The sequence below is a fragment of the Siphateles boraxobius genome, unplaced genomic scaffold (assembly GCF_051911475.1).
Source record: "Siphateles boraxobius isolate OS27281-9 unplaced genomic scaffold, OSU_SipBor_1 7, whole genome shotgun sequence".
NCBI lineage: Eukaryota > Metazoa > Chordata > Actinopteri > Cypriniformes > Leuciscidae > Siphateles > Siphateles boraxobius.
In genome coordinates, this window is record NW_027509197.1 from 29,339,666 (window position 1) to 29,357,384 (window position 17,719).

Below are 17,719 nucleotides of genomic sequence, written 5' to 3' on the forward strand. Positions count from 1 at the left end.
TTGCCAGGCCATTCTGCTGGAATTTCCTGTCTGAATCGACTCCCTCCTCGTTCCTGGAGCGAGACAGAAAAGCCTTTTTAATTACACCGCTGCTGCCTGGCCTCTCAGGATATTATTATTGTTCTTGAGTGCTTCCTCTAAAGATGAGCTACTCTCAGTACAAAGCCGCCTGTCTCTCGGCTCCGTTCGGACATGAAAAGTGAATGTTTTTCCTCTACTTTGAGTACCCGTTGATAATGTCTACCACCTGCTATTGTCTTTAAAAGGATATAAATACCACAAGCTAATCCTGCAACAGAACATGGATGCCTGGTTCTCACCAGGTCCTGAGAGGATGTTTTGCACATTTAAAAAATTATAATGGGGGACTGAAACAATACTACTTTTTTTAACCTAAACATGGTGCTTATTTAAAATTTTTAATAGAGTATGCATACAAAAATAATAATAATAATAATATATTATTATTATGGGGGGGTGGGGGTATAGAATAAAATACAAATTTTACTTAAAAGTTTAATTTTAACTTAGTCAAGTCTAATTTAGATTCATTCATTATGATTGGATTGGATTGCAGCAAAAAAATCATGTCATGAGTATTTTGGTGAATTTTAAATTAATGTAATATTTTTAACCCTAAAATGTGCATAACAGAATATTTTTATATTAAAATAATTGAAATTTACTTTGAAGTCATCATGAAATCAAAATTGACCGTTCCTTTTTTTTATGGAATATTCAATCAGAAAATGTCAAAATATGTCATTTTATTCATAAGAATAAAATTAAGATGTTCTTAAAAATATATTTAAGTAACCATCAAAAGATTTAGAACATTCTTAAAAATATTCTTACAAACTTTTAATCTCAAATGTTCTGTAGTATTATTATTATTTTCATTAACCTGGCCACAGTCTGATTTAGGGAGAATTTTTTTGCTCAAACCTCTTGCCTTTGGTAGGAGCATATCATGTTATTCAATCTAGAGAAGAAAGTGGGTCAAACCATAAGATCACACCTGTGTATCTTCACGAGCGGTGGACTTTGGTCCTTTTTTTTGCTCCAAAAGCAATGGATGATGATGAAATAAGCCCTTCTCAGGCCACCCCTGCCTCATAAGTATTTGCCCTATCTCTTGTCAGAGTTAGTGCATCCAAGATTAGGTCATTCAGTGGTTGCTATTCAGAGAATGACTATTATATGATGTTTGGTCTTTTTTGCAGTGAATTTATGATGTTTAATGTGAAGCATTGCATTAGCTCAGTGAGAGAAAAAATGAAAAACTGCTCCTAGTAATGAACACTAAGCGTAGCTTTCTAAATGTTTTAGCTCATATATGATCCTCCACGCTTTACAGAACCAGTTCCCATCATTCTTAAACACACAGGAATCCCATGAGTTTCCAACGGCTTACTCAAGCGCTGACATGCTGCACACTTGGCCATAGCATCAAAAAGTATGTTATGTATATGCATGCTTATTCTCATACACGCAAGCCCTCATTACGTTGGCCTCTACACCAGGATTTGAGAAATGCCTCTCTATATCCAACTCACCAAGGAAAGGGAGTCCACCTAATTGGCAAGGAAAAATGTTCTATTACAGCCTGAAAGTATGCCGTCATTTTGAGCTTTTCAGATGGATTTAAGCCATCACACCATCATCCCTCCCTGCAGTTGTGAAGAAGGCTGCTTACCTGTCAGTTGTACTTTCCGATTTTGACAGTGTTGAAGGGGTTGAAGAGTTGATCATTTCTCCAGGACAAATTCCACTGGAAATACCAACATTTAAATCTAATGCAAGCTCACAAAGTACATTACCATACAGTGTTTTTTGTAAAGCTTTGGTTTAAAAAACGTGACTATTATTACAGCTCAAAATCTTTGAATTGAGCAGACATTATTTTTGGATGAAGAAATGATAAACGCCTGCAAAAACAAGAGAGAACCAACACAAAATGAACTGATTATGTTAGTCAATGTATGCATTTTCCTGTCAGCTTTTAGTTTTTCTTTGCAATGTTTTTCCTCATACTTAAACTATTTGAAAAATATATTTTTTAAAATCTTCATATTTTGGTTTAATCAAACTTGTAAGGTCATTAAAAAGACAAAACCCCTCTGGACATCACTTTTGGCCACCGTTGTATAATTTTATGTTTATACATATTAAATTACATATTTAATGTATTATTTATATTTATTATTATAATATTATTGATATAATAATTTTTATATTTGGTAGATTGATTGGTTGACTTCTAAATTAGTATGCATTTGGCAATGGAATTAAATAATATTTATATTAATAATAATTAAATTAAGGATACTCGGATTACAGCAGTTTTATAAAAGGGTCCATTTTTTTACCACTGGATTTGTTGTTTCTTGTACAGTATTGGTTTTTTGTTCATTTTCTGAAAGAAGAAAAAAGTGATTTTATTTGATAGGCCTCTTTTATACTTACAATTCCAGTAAATAACGTAAAATTATTGTGGTCTGAGTAGGCGTGTCCACATTTTTTACCGTTATTGGTCTCGTTCCCTGTGGTGTAAAATCTGCTCATACTAAATTATAAGAATAACTTAGATAGAAAGCTGCTTGCAGGTGAATAAAGTGCAGGTTTTTGCAATGAAAAATTGTGCAGAAAGCTTTTTAGTGAATTCGCCCCAGGTTGTTGGACACATTCTTTATAGTCTTGAATCGGGATAATGCATGCTTGAGAGTCACCATGATGATTGGAGTGAAAGCGGCAGCTCTGGAATGCTGACTCATATAGGTCTCCTCCTGATGGGCCCCTGAGAGGCTCCTGTGGCCCTTCCCCACCTTGATCTACCCTGATCTCCTCACAGGAGAAGATAATGATCTGAAGACTTTACCCCCATGTTCTCCATTCTCAGGTCAAGTCTGACTCACCGGTGCATGTTATGCCCAAGAATTTTTAATACAGGCGAGGAATGGGCACAGACAGACACGCACAGGAGATGAGATGATGAGTCGATCCAAAAATAGCTTCAGGAGCTCATTAAGAGCAAATAGTAATGACAAACACACATTTAAGACGCAGACAGTATACTCCATTTAGTGCTTACTCAAAGATCTATAACCACCACCTCAAGTGAGTTCCAGTCATTAATGAAAGCATTTTGGTTTTTAACAAGACCCCCTTAAAAGCAATCAACCTTTTTATGACAGGAAGAGCATGTTTCAGTCCTCTTTTTTTCTAGCCCAGACAAATAAAAACTTGTCATGAGAAACTGTAATTCACTCATTGCACATGTAAGACCACTAATATTAACGAATCATCTGTAAGTTTTCAAGCTCAGTTTTAAAATCAAACATAGTTTGGAATTAGCATGTTGCTAAGCTAACAACACCGTACATAGGCTTACAAATAGGCTACATAGCACTTTGTGAACAAATACATTTTGAATAAGAATTTGTTCCAAGACCATTTTTCTCCTTGTCGTCTTGTTTCTATGGTGTTATGCATAACGTGTTTGTGTTTAATGTGGTTTGAATCAGGGTTATTGTATTGTATTGTAAAACTAAAACCATAAAAAATTGAAATAATTGAATTTATTTAATTTCAGCTAGTTTCCAAAATCTGATTTTAGTTCAACTAGATATACTAATAACTAAAACTGAAATAAAAAAATAAATGAAACCCATATAGACATATGACAAAACGCAAAGCAAAATTACTAAAACTTTTACTAATATTAATAATTTAAGCTGTTAACAAAAACTATAATACTATTGCAATGATACTATACTAACACTGGATTTCACTTATATATATATATATATATATATATATATACTGTATATATTTATATATATATATATTAGGAACACCGGTCACAAACCGCACAAAACAACCATCTTGTATTTTGGCCTCTGTCTTATTTGTCTTTTTTCTCTTCTGTTCTTGACTCCATAGCACCTCATTTATTCTCAACCTTCCACACGCCGATCCCGATTGACATGCGACACCATGAGGGGAGGTACCATTACGAGCCACACCCTCTGCACTCTATGCACGGGTAAGTTTGCTTTGCACTTCGACATTCATTTTCCTCTGTCTGCACTGATGGAATCATCATTAATCAAGTCTCAAAGAAAACAATAACCTGTTGAGTCATCTTCCGTATAAAGCACGCAGATTCAGAACATGCTGTGGTCAGGTCAAGCCCAGTACAGCAGTTTGTCTTCTGCGTGAAAGATTGTTCAGCTCTAGTCGGAGATGTGCAACACAACACATGGAGAACAAATGTCCAAGTAGTGAGAAACAAATGCCAATGTCTCAAGCAGTTTCATATCACAGACAGAATATTAGCATCTCTCATCCTTGTAATATTTCATTGTTTTGGACAGCATCTGTGAGTCTGGCATTTACTGAAACCGTTTTGGAAGATTTTGACATTTAAACCTGGGAATAATAAGAAAGTCTTGGGTTTAAATATATTAAAAGCAAATAGACAAACCAAATAATAAGACATTTTTTTTAAGTATTTTTTTTATCAGGTTAAGCATTCACTCAAGTTATGTAAAAAATCATCATAAAAAATAATAAATGACAAAATAGGAGCATGTTCACATATATGAAGACTAACCTGAGAAACAATCGGTGCATTTGCATTGAAAATCCCAGATTTGATAGCGGTACATACTGTGAGCCCAGCGACACTAGAACAATTTATCACAGGATAGAACAGCCCGGGAAAGAGAATTCCTGGCCTCTCTCATTCTGTGTGCTTTGGCTTCTTTGATTAATGTGACTTGGCCTTGACAGAGGCCCCCTAATTCATCAAGACCTTGATTTAGCTGTCCTTTTCACTGCCTGTGCCCAGTTCACCTAATTACATGTATTGCAAAGCAAATTAGGCTCAATGTTATCTTTTGGAGAAGTAGTGGCAAGGGTCTGATTTAGTGATCGGATCATATAGAATGATTCATGATACATAGGTTTTATGCTCACCCCCTTAAGATATATATACATCTTTGCCATATGTAAGAGTAGTTGTAAGAGGAACATTTAGGGTGTGGTCACACTTATAGTTCGGTTCGCTTGGTTTGTTTGGTCCAGACCACAAAAAAAGAAACATTTCGTGGTTTCTTATGCAAGAAGAGTCCTGATCCTCTAAGCGTTCACATTGGCATTTTAGCACCGAACCTAAAGGGATAGGGATATGTTCACAACCTGATTGGTCAGCTTTTATTATGTAGACTTCACTTCAGAACTTACCGAACATCCAAAACAATGCTGTGTGCTGGGATAAATGCACTCGTTTTATGTGCATAGCCTCAGTACTGTATGATGGTATTTTGCCCTGATAAGAACTTGTGAAGAGCTTATAAAATGTATGAAGTAGTCAAAAAAATGGCAGTAAGTAATCCCTCCGTCCCACACACAAACGGAGGTCTTTTGCGAGGAGACGTCTGTACTTCCTGTACCGAACTGTAATGGGCAACATTGCGACTCACATATTCATAGCATTCACACTTATTCAAATGAACCGCACTAACAGAGCAATCGCACCAGGGTTCGTTTTAATCTAACCAAACATGCCAAGTGTGAACACACCCTTAGACAAACATTTACGAAACAAATAAATACAATTAGATCTGTGCATTGGTGGTAGGGATTTTTCAATGTCTCTTTCTGTATGTTACACCAATAGCTAATAGGAGTGAGTCATTAATTCAACTAATTTGTTCCAACATACTGATTAATTTATGAATGAAACTAGTGACTGTCTTAAAAAGTGATTAATTGATTTGCTCTCTTAAATGATTCATGCAATCACTGTTTCATTCCGGGATGCCATTACAGTGTTGCAGCGGTTGTAAGTTACTCAATATTAAAATCTTCATTTAATGTCATATAACACTGGCAATTGTGATTGTGATTTTGGCTTGTGACCTGCATTTTAAAAAAGTGTGTCTGCATATGCTGCAGATATGTGTTTGCCAAAGAATCTTCCAAAGCAATCAAATCTCTCCCCACACGCATAAATAGGAATAGTTGACAAGTCTTCAAGATGAATGTTTAAATGTTTGTAGAGTATTTCAACATGTAAACAAAGCAATTAGCATCCAGAATCTAGCTTTCATTCCCCAAACCTCAATGAGAGCAGAGTGAATGAGAAAAACACATCATTTGCTCAAAATAATTTTTCTTTTGGAAAACAGTTTCAGATTTCAGTGGTATCAAGCACCACCCAACCTTTTTCAAAACAATGAATGTACTACAAAGAAGTTGTCTAAAGTAATAAGTCTTTTTATATAGTGAAGGGAAACTTTGCACATATCTTTTGGTAAATGTTATGGTAGATAATGCATGTTTGTAAGTTTTGGACATACAGTAATATTGCAAAGAAAGAGAGTGACTGGAGAGCATGCATTGAGTTTGGAAAAGGTTCCCATGGCTGCCACAGTGGCAGTTACCTGCAGTCTCTGTGGGATAAGATGTGACTCATCTAAATCAGAGCAAGAGACCAGAGATGTGGCATACTGATATTCTCTCTGGAGTCAGCAGGGAATAGGCATATTCTGAATATTTCCACAGAGCCTGCGGAATGAAATAACACATATTGTCAAAATATGAGCATTTATGAAGTTCACATAAGCATTATATATTTATATATAAGATTATGGTTTTAAGTTATATATATATTATATGATGTATGTATATATATATATATATATATATATATATATATACATCATATAATATATATAATCTTTTTAGCTATTAAACTTGTCATGACCGTTTCAAGTTACATATCAATTCGGTGGTTTTTGCACAGGTGTTCTACAGCAGTTAGGTAACAAGGAACATTGCTAATGACTGCTGTAAGATGGTAACAGTACCTTCACGATATTGTTTCATCAGTCGCTGACTTTTTTTGTGTGTGTGGTAATAGAGACACTAAAAAGAATGTAAAATGGAGACAGTTATTGTGTTTTGGTACTATGGGCTGGTACCACCCATGGTGCTACGATGGAAGACTGCTAAAAATGACAGGTAGCTATTAAGAAGAAGCTCTCTAAATTCACCATGACATACCCTGTCTATGACTAAGGTCTCCTCAACTGTTCAAGTACCATCTTGTCAGAGAGAGGGCGTAACAACAAGACCTTGGCTATCATTCTTGTCAGTAGGGGCCCACTTTTTCTTATCCCCTGACAGGTAAAGTTGTAAATAATGGCTTATTATTGAGGGTTCAAACACCCAGAGCAGTTTTCCTGATTTATTAATGCGTTGACATGTTGTCTTGTCGATTTTGACTGTCTGGCGAACACTGAGAAATGTGGGAATGTACCCAAAAATGGGTTAATATGTGTTTATGTATATTTAAGCGTTGTCTCTCACTGTTGTTGACATACTTTCCCATAGTAGTTCAATTATGGCGGGCAAGACTTCAAAACAACTGTAAATATTACTCCAAATGTTTAATTATGTGCCAATAAGGCTGAGAATTCGTAATAACATCATGCTTAAAGTCAGCATGAAATCAAAATTAATCCTGTTTACTTTTTTAATGCAGATTGCTGGACTTCTTGTGCATGATTTGTTTTACAGAAGTAAAGAGGGTTGCAATTGGTGTTTCATGTTGGCTTTAAGCTTTAGTCTGAGGTTTTAAATAAAATTAAAAATGTGTAAAGAATTACATCAAGAAAGATTACTCTCCTACTAACAATAGAGTTTGTCAATGTAAAGAAGGCAATTTCTGTCAAGCTGTCTTCTGTATCAAATATATATATATATATATATATATATATATATATATATATATATATATATATATATATATATATATTTGTGTGTTTTTAATTAACCATTTTAATTGACAAATTTTGATGTTCAGTTTGGGACACTGAAACCAATGGTCACAATATTTACAATACAACCATCATGACATTTTCTGTGGCGATGCCATCTGTTGTCATACTGTTGTCAGTGGTCAAGATGATAACCAACATGTGCTTATGGCCACATACAGATAACACCCCTTTGCTGGCAGTTTGCAAAATCATAGCACTATAGCAGGGGAATATTAATTTTGAGCACTTGCTTCACCCCAACCCCCCCCCCAAAAAAACGGGGGGAGGGTTTGGTGGTTTGTGTATGGCAAGTCTGTTTTCTTTCAGCTCCTCAAGAACAGAGACGTCTTTATGGCTATCCTTTCAAGGAGGCTTATGGCAGAAAGTTGGCAACAGGACAAGCCTGGTAGTCTGCAGGCGTTTACTGGAAACTGAGCACGACTCCGGCTGGGTGCAGGTTGGCCTCCGAACAGAGATGGTATAAATGAGAGACTGAGATGAAGCCAGACTGTGCCAAGCATAATGCATCTGATACCTGCCATTCAGATAGTCACTGTAGGCCTTGCTCACATCTCATTAAAGGTACAAAAAACGGTTTATCCCTTTTTGAAAATTGCATGTATTAAAGCAATGGTTTCAAATTTTGTCATCATTTACTCACCCTCATGTCATGTTTAACCTCTAGTCTTTCTTCAGGTCTACGCAGAAGAAGATGTTAAGCAGAATGTTCACACTGCTTCATACAATGAAAGTGAATTGTAATCGGGGCCGGTCAAGCTACAAAACTACATCATAAGTGCAATAACTTCTTATGAAGTCATAATTAGCTTTGTGTGATAAGCAGACCAAAAATCAAGTTATTTACTGAAGGTAATTCCTTCCCTCGGTTCTCAAATGGTGTTTGCGCAATCTGAATGTACACATGCATCATAATAAATTACTAACCACACAATAACCAATGGTGTTTGGCATCATCAACATCAAACCATACTGTTACATGTCTTTACGTCATATTGGGAGATTTTTTTTTAAGTCCACCTGTGTTGAAAATCAAGCTTTTAATGTTGTTTATATGTCTGTGTTATTTTTAATATATTTTAAGACAAACCATGTGCAAAATCATAAGTCAACATCATTGCTGAGTATTTTCTCCTTAAAACTGCAGTGAACCAAAGACAGTCTCAAAAACGCGGCTTGAAATCGCTGATGTTTCTGACATCACAAACTTTGTAACCAATTACGTCAACGTGTGATCACCAACGAGTTGATCTCTGAGCTGGTGTGAGTGAGTGGAGGCAGGGCTAATTTGCATATTCATAGAACCTCATATAATATAAATATGTCATTTTGGTGATCAAAGATTAGTTTTAAGGGATAAAATGATTGACTACAAGGGGGGCTTTAAATAATTAGCTAATTACATTTCAGGTTGTTCCTCACACAAAGCTTAAGAAAATTTTGAATATATTTATTTTACATGTTTGGCTCTGTTTACCCTGAATGGCCCTGGTATTAAGATGCGTTTTGGTCGATCAGATCACCTTTGGACGACACTAAACACAGGTGTAAACGGGGTCTAAAACGTTTTGAGCTTGTCCAATTTTGACCACTTCCAGAGGTTGTTGAACCTCTTGAAACAGCGCCTATGATACGTTTAAAGTCTTTTACAAGTCAAATACTTTTTGGTCATTTTTTGCAACTTGACAATCCATGGTCACCATTCACTTTGATTGTATGTAAAGAGCAGGAGTGAACTTTCTCCTTGGTTTGGAAAAACATGACAGTGAGTAGATGATGACAGAACTGTTACTTTAAAGATTTGGCACATAACTAAATGCATTTTGATGGAGGTAATCTGTAATCCTCTTCATTCACATGCCAAAAAATTGTAAACAACGCACACTTTCATAAAAGAAACATTCCCCTTTCATTCAGGCAAAGGCTTTTTTTCTCCCCCATTGAGTATGGTCTAATTTTCCTGGATACAAAATGAATGTGTAGCTATAGTTGTAGCCTGCTTGCCATCAAATCCCCAGAAGAACCGACCATCCCCCCCCATAATTTGCAGCCCGAGCGCAGAACACACCCTTGTGGAACGCAGGCTCTGATTCATACGCATGGTCATTTCCTCTCCCAGTGGAAAGTGAAGTAGTATGGGGACATAGACAGGTCTGCTTTATTTAACACGATCTGACATTCCCTCTGTGTTCAAGAAAGCTCCATTTAGGGACTCAACTGTAACAGAGCTCTCTCGAATACTTAATTCTGATTGGTCAAACACAGCATAAGCCAGTCAGAATCAGTTTTACATTAGGTTCCAGATCATATAATTGGGTTTATTTTGCAATAATGACCAACTGTTTTTTTTTTCTTTCATGGCCTTCATGTATCTCAAACAGTAGATCATGGCAGTATAGGAACGGCAAGGTCATGGGTTCACTTTGAATAAAAGTGTGTGCCAAATGCGTAAATGTAAATGTGGGACATCAGGTTCTGATCTTGCTCTCGTCCAAGTGTTTAACCACTGTATACTAATATGTCATTTAGGGAACCACACGCAAACATCTCTTCAAAGTCCTCTTGCTACTGAAGATCAGAGATGTGTGCTCTACTTTCAGGAAATGTAAGAGTTACAGGTGCCTCCTGGCTGGTATTCTTTGGACTGGCGTGATATACCTGCCAAGACGTGACACATTTATATCCTCACCTTGACCTGTGGGCTATCTGTGAACTTCTGCCCCATTATCTTGTTCTAATCATCAGCCTCTTCAAACAGTGGCTGGGAAATGGGGAGGGAATATTAAGCAGTCTCATCATAACACTTCAGGCGTGTGTCTTCAGAGGCATCAATCCCACGCAAACATTACAACCAACCATGTACTACAGCTTTCTCAGTTTCGACTTGTTCAATGCCTCAGGCATAAAGGGAGGAGTAGCTTGTCTATGTTTGGGAGTTGTGAAAAAAAATATATGACCAGTTTGACAGTAAAGGTCTGAAGCCCAGACCCAAGGTCTGAAGCCAAAGACCCTTTTTGACCCAATTGGTGCTTTTAGATGTTACATCTGGACCTGGAGCATTTTTGAAGCACAAAAAGGGGGCTGAGCCGGCCGTCGATCCCGGATAATCGAAAATGGGCAAAAAGGCAGGATTAGCTGAGGTGTCGTGATGGCAAACAGACAGCAGACAAACGGCTAGTAGTGACAACAGCGCAATCCACCTGTCACTCAAGTGGCCATTCCCTTAATTATGCACAACTTTAAGGTTTGATATAATTTAAACGGATGAGTTATTTAAAAAAATCACCCCTCACAGTTGTCATGAAGTGTAAAGTTAGCTATATAGACCAAAACCATTTTTTGTACCAGGCTGTAAACATTTTTTTTCTACTGTAAAGTTGGGCGTATTAACATGGGGGTCTAGGGGATTGACTTTCTTTTGGAGTCTGTCTCTTGTGGCCAGTCAATGAATTGCAGTTGAAGTCACTCAAGAGAGAGATCGGAAGGTTGCCGCTTGGTGTATATATATATTTAGAAATCTTTAAACATCATTATAACATTAAAACAAGGAAAACAACAATTTGCCAATAAGGTAAGAAAAATAAACTGTTAGATAGATCAGCTCTATATGTTTTCTGATTTAATAAAAAAAAATCTGAATATTTATAATTTTGCTTCTCAGGTACACTTTTGTGAATGTTTAGACATTTTGAATGGAGGACAAGAAAAAGTTTTAGTCTTGATTGTCGAATCAAACTGTTTATGAACCATTTTATTTCTTTACTTTACTTTCCTAAATTTATTATGCAATATATTTCAAAGCTGAACTGGATATTCAAGAAGAAGAAAAATCTTGGATGAGATTTAATTGTATCCATCAGAAATGTGTTAAATTGTGAAAAGTGAGCGTTACATACCAGAAGGGAACCATGGATTTGTGATGTCATCTAAAAGGGAAAGTCAATAAATTGTGCACCATAAAATCAGGAATATGCATTAAGGAATTTAATGGTAATTTCCAGATGAGTTCTGAGCTTGTTTTAAGTGAAATAATTAAGATCTGTCACTGACACAGTGATAAAGATAGGGATGGTAAAAAGTATTTTTATGTGACCTTAAGACATGGATTTGCACAGAGGTTTCCTAATTACGCTTTAAGCGCTTAAACTATTTAGCAGCCTGTCTTTGTGCAAAAAACTAATTGCGGTCTTCTTTTTCTTTTTCATTTGCTAGACCTCATGGATTAGCTGGCAGTCCAGTTATCTCTGATATCTCTCTTATCCGACTATCGCCTCACGCTGCAACTACCGGAGAATCCCCCTTCAACCCCCCACACCCGTATGTCAACCCACACATGGAGCACTACCTGCGCTCAGTCCACAGCAGCCCCACTCTCTCCATGATCTCTGCAGCACGAGGACTGAGCCCTGCTGACGGTGAGTGTCATATTGTTCTCCATGTACCAGTGTGCTGTTGTCGCTGACAAATACACTACCGTTCATTAAGAAATTAATACTTTTATTCAGCAAGGACACTTTAAACTGATCAAAAGAGACATAGATTTGTATAGTGTTACAAAAGATTTCTATTCCACATAAATGCTGCTCTTTTGAACTTACTATTCATCAAAAACTCCTGATTTTCTTCTTTTTTTTTCATGGCTTCCACAAAAACATTAAGCAGCACAACTGTTTTCAACATTGATAATAATAATGAATGTTTCTTGAGCTGCAAATCATCATATTAGAATGATTTCTGAAGGATAATGTGACACTGAAGACGTCACAGGAATAAGTTGCATATTAAAATAGTAAACCGTTCTTTTAAACTGCAATAATATTTCACAATATTACTGTTTTTATTTAAAAAAACGCAGCTTTGTTATGTTTACCATAAGAGATTTCTTTCAAAAACATTTAAACCTCTTTCCAATCCCAAACTTTTGAACAGTGCTGTAAGTTCATCTGTAAATTCAAATTTTAATCTACTCACCCTCATGTATTTCTATATTCATATGACTTTCTTTCTTTTGTTAATAACAAAGAGATGTTTTGGTAAATGTTCACATTGCTTGTTTCTGTACAATGGATATGAATTGTGACCAAGCTTCAAAAATGAATTAAACCACCACACAAGTAATGTCATTCATGGGCTGTAATTCAAGTAGTCTGAAACCATATTGTGTGAGGAAAAACCGTAACGAAACACTTTTACGTTACTTTTATTGTGGGTTTTTTTTTTTTTGTGCTTTTTTTGTGCACTCGACAGCCCCTGGAAAACATTCACTTTCATTTTGTAAATATCCTGTCTAACATCTTATTGTGTGCTTAAAAAAGAAAGAAAGTCACCCAGGTACATTAACTTTGCTTAAAACAATAAAAAGTCTAACAGGTTTGGAATGACATTATTTTGTGTGTGCGTGTTAGTGTGTGTGTGTGTGTGTGTGTGTACCACCTAAAAATGGATTTTATGTCTAGGAGGAGTTCCTCCACAAACTTAAACATCACAGAAGCTCTCTACCATTGTTTATCTCCTTTATTGTGTCAATGACTTGGACATTTGGAATGCTAAAAACATTACTGTAGAGCTGCTCTTGCATGGTATGAAAGCCTGAATATGCAAATAGATAATATTGAGAAAGAAACAATTTCCCAGACATCATCTCCCTTGCCAAAAAGCATGGTCCTCTCAGCCCTGTTACTCTAACAGGTTGGGACGAGCACCCCAAAACCAGAGATAAGTCACCAAGCACATTCTCCTTCCAGTAATGGCTCTGCTTTCACACTTAAATAAGCCATGTGGAAAAGATTGTGTTGGTGATTAAATGGCGGCAGAGATAATGGAAGGAATTTGAATCCAAATAAAACCTAAAAAGTCTGTCTCATATACACAGTTCACCTACACTTTAAAAGGTCTCACATAAAATAATTACAGGTGATTAGTTCAATGATTTGCATAAAATACCATGCTAATCCTAGTCTAAATTGGATTTTTTTTTAGCTCTACACCCATTGTGTCCGCACATTATACAGTCAATTAACTTTGTGAACTTCAGTCTTGCAGAAGTCAATCATGTTCTCCAGATGGTCCTTAAAAATTGCTGATTAAGATCACTGAAGATGTCCCAAGCCCCAGAGCAGTGTTCTGACCGCTGATCTGCCTTCATTTGTCCACTGCCTCAAGGCTTTTTTAGCCCCAGCCTCTGCTGCACCCCTCCTTACACCGTTTCTGAGCCCCTCTAGGGACGCAGTTATACGATCCAGTGAGCGCGGAGAAAATAAACGGCCTTGTTCTGCCATGAATCCAGCACAAACACACGCCTGTTCTTTTTTAACCTCGCTGGGGCCTAATTGTTCCTGATAGAGCTGTTATGGTATGAATGGCCAAGCAAGCAAGAATGGGGTGGAAACCCTCCCCCCATCATGAGTGTCCCATAACTTAAGCAGCATGGGCGTGAATTGCTGTTATTTCTTCGTCGTAGGCGAGTGTTACGGAAATAACGTAGGAGGCACTAATGGTTATCTGACCTCAGCAGACAGAAAAATAAATATATCACTTGCATGTATTGCCTTTGACACCTTTAGATTAGCGTTTACTAGGTGCAGGTGTTAAAGTTTAGGCAAGGGGCTTAAGGGGAAGGGGAGAGCTGTGCCACTTTTTACTTTTAGGTATATTTCAAGATGTCTACTATGAACTATAAATTAAATAGAAAACCGTTATTTTAAATTGCAGTTTTTACTGTATTTTTGATCAATTAAATTAAGTTTTTTTTTTACTTTCAATGTTATTAAAGAGTTTATTACTCAGCATTTGTAATATTTAATATTTGAAGGCAAAGTTTACTATAAATATTAGTTAAGCCACTGGCACAACTTGCCCCAAATCATTTGGTACACAAAATGCTTCATTGAATAATTCATGGCTAGATAATTTACATTTTGTGTTTTTAGAATTAAAAGCTGGGAAGCATTTTCTTGACTAAAAATCAAAAAAAGTTTAAAACTTTTCTCATGTACATCTCTCATAAGCAGCGGTATACTGTATTTAAATACTGTATAAGGTCATGTGACAAACATTGTGCAGGGCACTATACATCCAACCCCACTTTTCTCTACCTATGTGTTTGTGTGACTCCTGAAATACTAAACTCTTCTCTGTCTTAGCAGTGACCCATGAACACCTGAAGGAGCGGAGCTTTTTTGGCCTGCCCCCTCCTCCCCCTGGGGCCAACCCCTCAGAGTACTATCACCTCATCACCAGTCACCGCAGCCCTTACGGAGACCTGCTCATGCAGACGGGGGCCGCGGCTGCTCATCTCCCTGACTACATGAGCCCAGTGGACAGTGAGTTATTCTCCACGAGTACAGCACTAATCAATATACTACATCCATCCTATCACCTTAAAGGGGTGGTTGATTACATTTTTCAAACTTTAGTTAGTGTGTAATGTTGCTTTTTGAGCATAAACAACATCTGCATCTTACAAAGTTCAAAGCAAAGGAAGATGTTTTCTTTTAAAGAAATTGCTTTTTTAAGGACTACAACAAACGGCTGGTAGGAACCACACGACATTCCTCCCGGGTTAGTGACATCATAAACCATAAAATTTACATAAACCCCACCCCCTGGAACGCCATTTATAGATTATCATGACAGAATATGCTAATTAATGACTAGAAGATAACTACACATAAGATACATAAATTCATCAACTAACCATTCAGAAATGTTGTCTACATGTTGTCACTTCTTCTTGAGTCTTTCCATCTTTTTCCGACTCCGGTTTGAACATAAAAGGCTAAAAATTTGAAAGTTTGAAATTTTCAGTGCATGTCTGTGTGAAGTAATCGTAGCTGTCAACACACGAGCTCTTGAAGCTCCGCCCTCTGTGCTGGGAGCAGCAGCTCATTTGCATTTAAAGGGACACACACAAAAACAGTGCATTTTTGCTCGCCCTCAAAAAGTGACAATTTTAACATGCTATATAAAAATATCTGTCGGTAGTTTGAGGTAAAACTTCACATACACACTCTGGGGACATCAAAGACTTATTTGACATCTTGTGAAAAGGGCATTATACCACCCCTTTAAAGAATGTGTGCAGCAATACCTCGTTTCATGTGAAGAGAGCTATAAGTAAACTTTGGGTTCCCAGGGTGCAACTTAAAAAAGTCGCAAATGTGACAAAATATACATTTGCGACAATAATGTCAGATCTAATATTAGAATGAAAGAATGAAAACTTTGTCAATTTGTGGCCTTGTCAGATTTCGTCTGATTAGCAGTCGTTAGTTTACATTAATTCAACTAATTAATGCAAGGCTTATTCCAATATCTATTATAGCGACCCTTCAATGGCTGTCTAAAACATTTCGGAATGCAACAATGCACAAAAATATGTTAGTGTAGCCAGAAGTGTTTGCATTCACATACTTCTGTCAAATATTTTGTGGGCTTTAAATCAATCTGATAACCAACTCATGCATCTTTAACTGCATGTTGCCATATAAACAGCATGTTTTTTACACTGAAAATTGTATTGTAATATTTCAACAATTAAAATTCTAATATTTCAACAATTAAAATAAGTAAGGAAAAAATGAAATTGCAGTTTTGTAAAATAAACAAAGTCATTTGGCTCCTAAAAGTAAAAATTTATGAGCCACTGTCTCCCGAAGGGCTCTGGGTTTTTTTCTCTCCAAGAGTGTAAACACTGTGGCTCTGTGGTGCTTTCAAAATATTGTTCTGTAGGTTTAAATGGGCTGACATGTCAATTTCTATCTCAACCAATGGTGTTTTGACTTACTGTATATCGAGCCGGACAAACAGGGGGAGTATGGAAAACCTGTTTAAAGATGATCTTTATTTTACCAATTCTGTTTAATGCCACCATTAGCGCTGAAACTTTAGACATCTTCACAAAAAAAAATCAGTCTTACTTACAGGACCAAATTTAGTGTTATTTTAGTATGATATACTATGATAGATTTTTATTGAGGTTTTAGTAATTTTGTTATGTGCTTTTGTCATTTTTTTAAATGTCTATATAGATTTTATTAATACATATTTATTGATTTATTTCTTTAGCTTATAAAGTTTTATTTTAATACTTTAAGTTAGACTAAACAAAAATGGGAGGGGGGAATTGCCCTGGTAATTAGCTGAAATAAAATAAGTTTAAGGTTTTTTTTTATATTTTATTTCAGTCAACATTTAATTTATTTGATTTTAAATAACAAAAAAAAAATTTTTTTAATGGTTTTAGGTTTAGTTAACGATAATAACCCTGCCCAGTACGAATAGCTAACTAATTTGTTACACTCTGCAAAAAATTGTGTAAAAAATAATAGATTAGAAGCTTTCCACATCAAAGAATAAGTCTTTCGATCTTCACCTGTGTATAAAACATGACTCACATGGCAATTGGCTGTAAACATGAGCCATCTCAACAATTTACGAGGCGTTTCTGTTACGGCCTCTAATTCAGATTGGGCTGCAGGTGTGATGTGTTATTATAAGTAACATTCGACTTCCCTCCAACATCACCTTAAAAGGGAAATACAGTGTTTGGAGGAGACATATTTTTTTGCTGTGTCTGTAATGCCAGGTCTTTCATCTCTGCTCTTTGTTTTCAAGGATGTGTTATGGCAGCTATGTACCCCCTTCTGCTTCTTTGTAATGTGATCCAATTAGTCATGTAATGGACGGGTGTATGTTCTTGATCTTGTAAGGTACAGATTACTCCTGGCTCAATAATGTACCATTGTTAAAAGGTGCCCAGAGGATCACGATTGCATGTCGTTGCGTAATCTTTAGGGGTGAACCAGGGCGAGTAGGTTGCAGGTCTCACGGTGCCAAGCAGGTTTTCGTCTCTCATCCAGAGTTTAGGGGAG

The 17,719-nt window shown here is 36.5% G+C and overlaps 1 protein-coding gene across 4 annotated transcripts in view; it reads left to right on the plus strand.

Moving 5' to 3' along the window:
• gli2a (GLI family zinc finger 2a) overlaps window positions 1-17,719 on the plus strand; it is a 77,675-nt gene that overhangs the window by 40,030 nt on the left and 19,926 nt on the right. The window contains exons 3-5 of one of the 4 annotated variants that reach the window (XM_077216322.1): window positions 3,943-4,045; window positions 12,060-12,262; window positions 14,993-15,169. In XM_077216322.1, the coding sequence (XP_077072437.1) occupies window positions 3,943-4,045; window positions 12,060-12,262; window positions 14,993-15,169 (483 nt within the window). Of the gene's footprint in view, window positions 1-3,942; window positions 4,046-7,927; window positions 8,412-12,059; window positions 12,263-14,989; window positions 15,170-17,719 lie in introns of those variants that run through there. The other 3 variants (XM_077216321.1, XM_077216323.1, XM_077216324.1) reach the window with 3 other exon arrangements.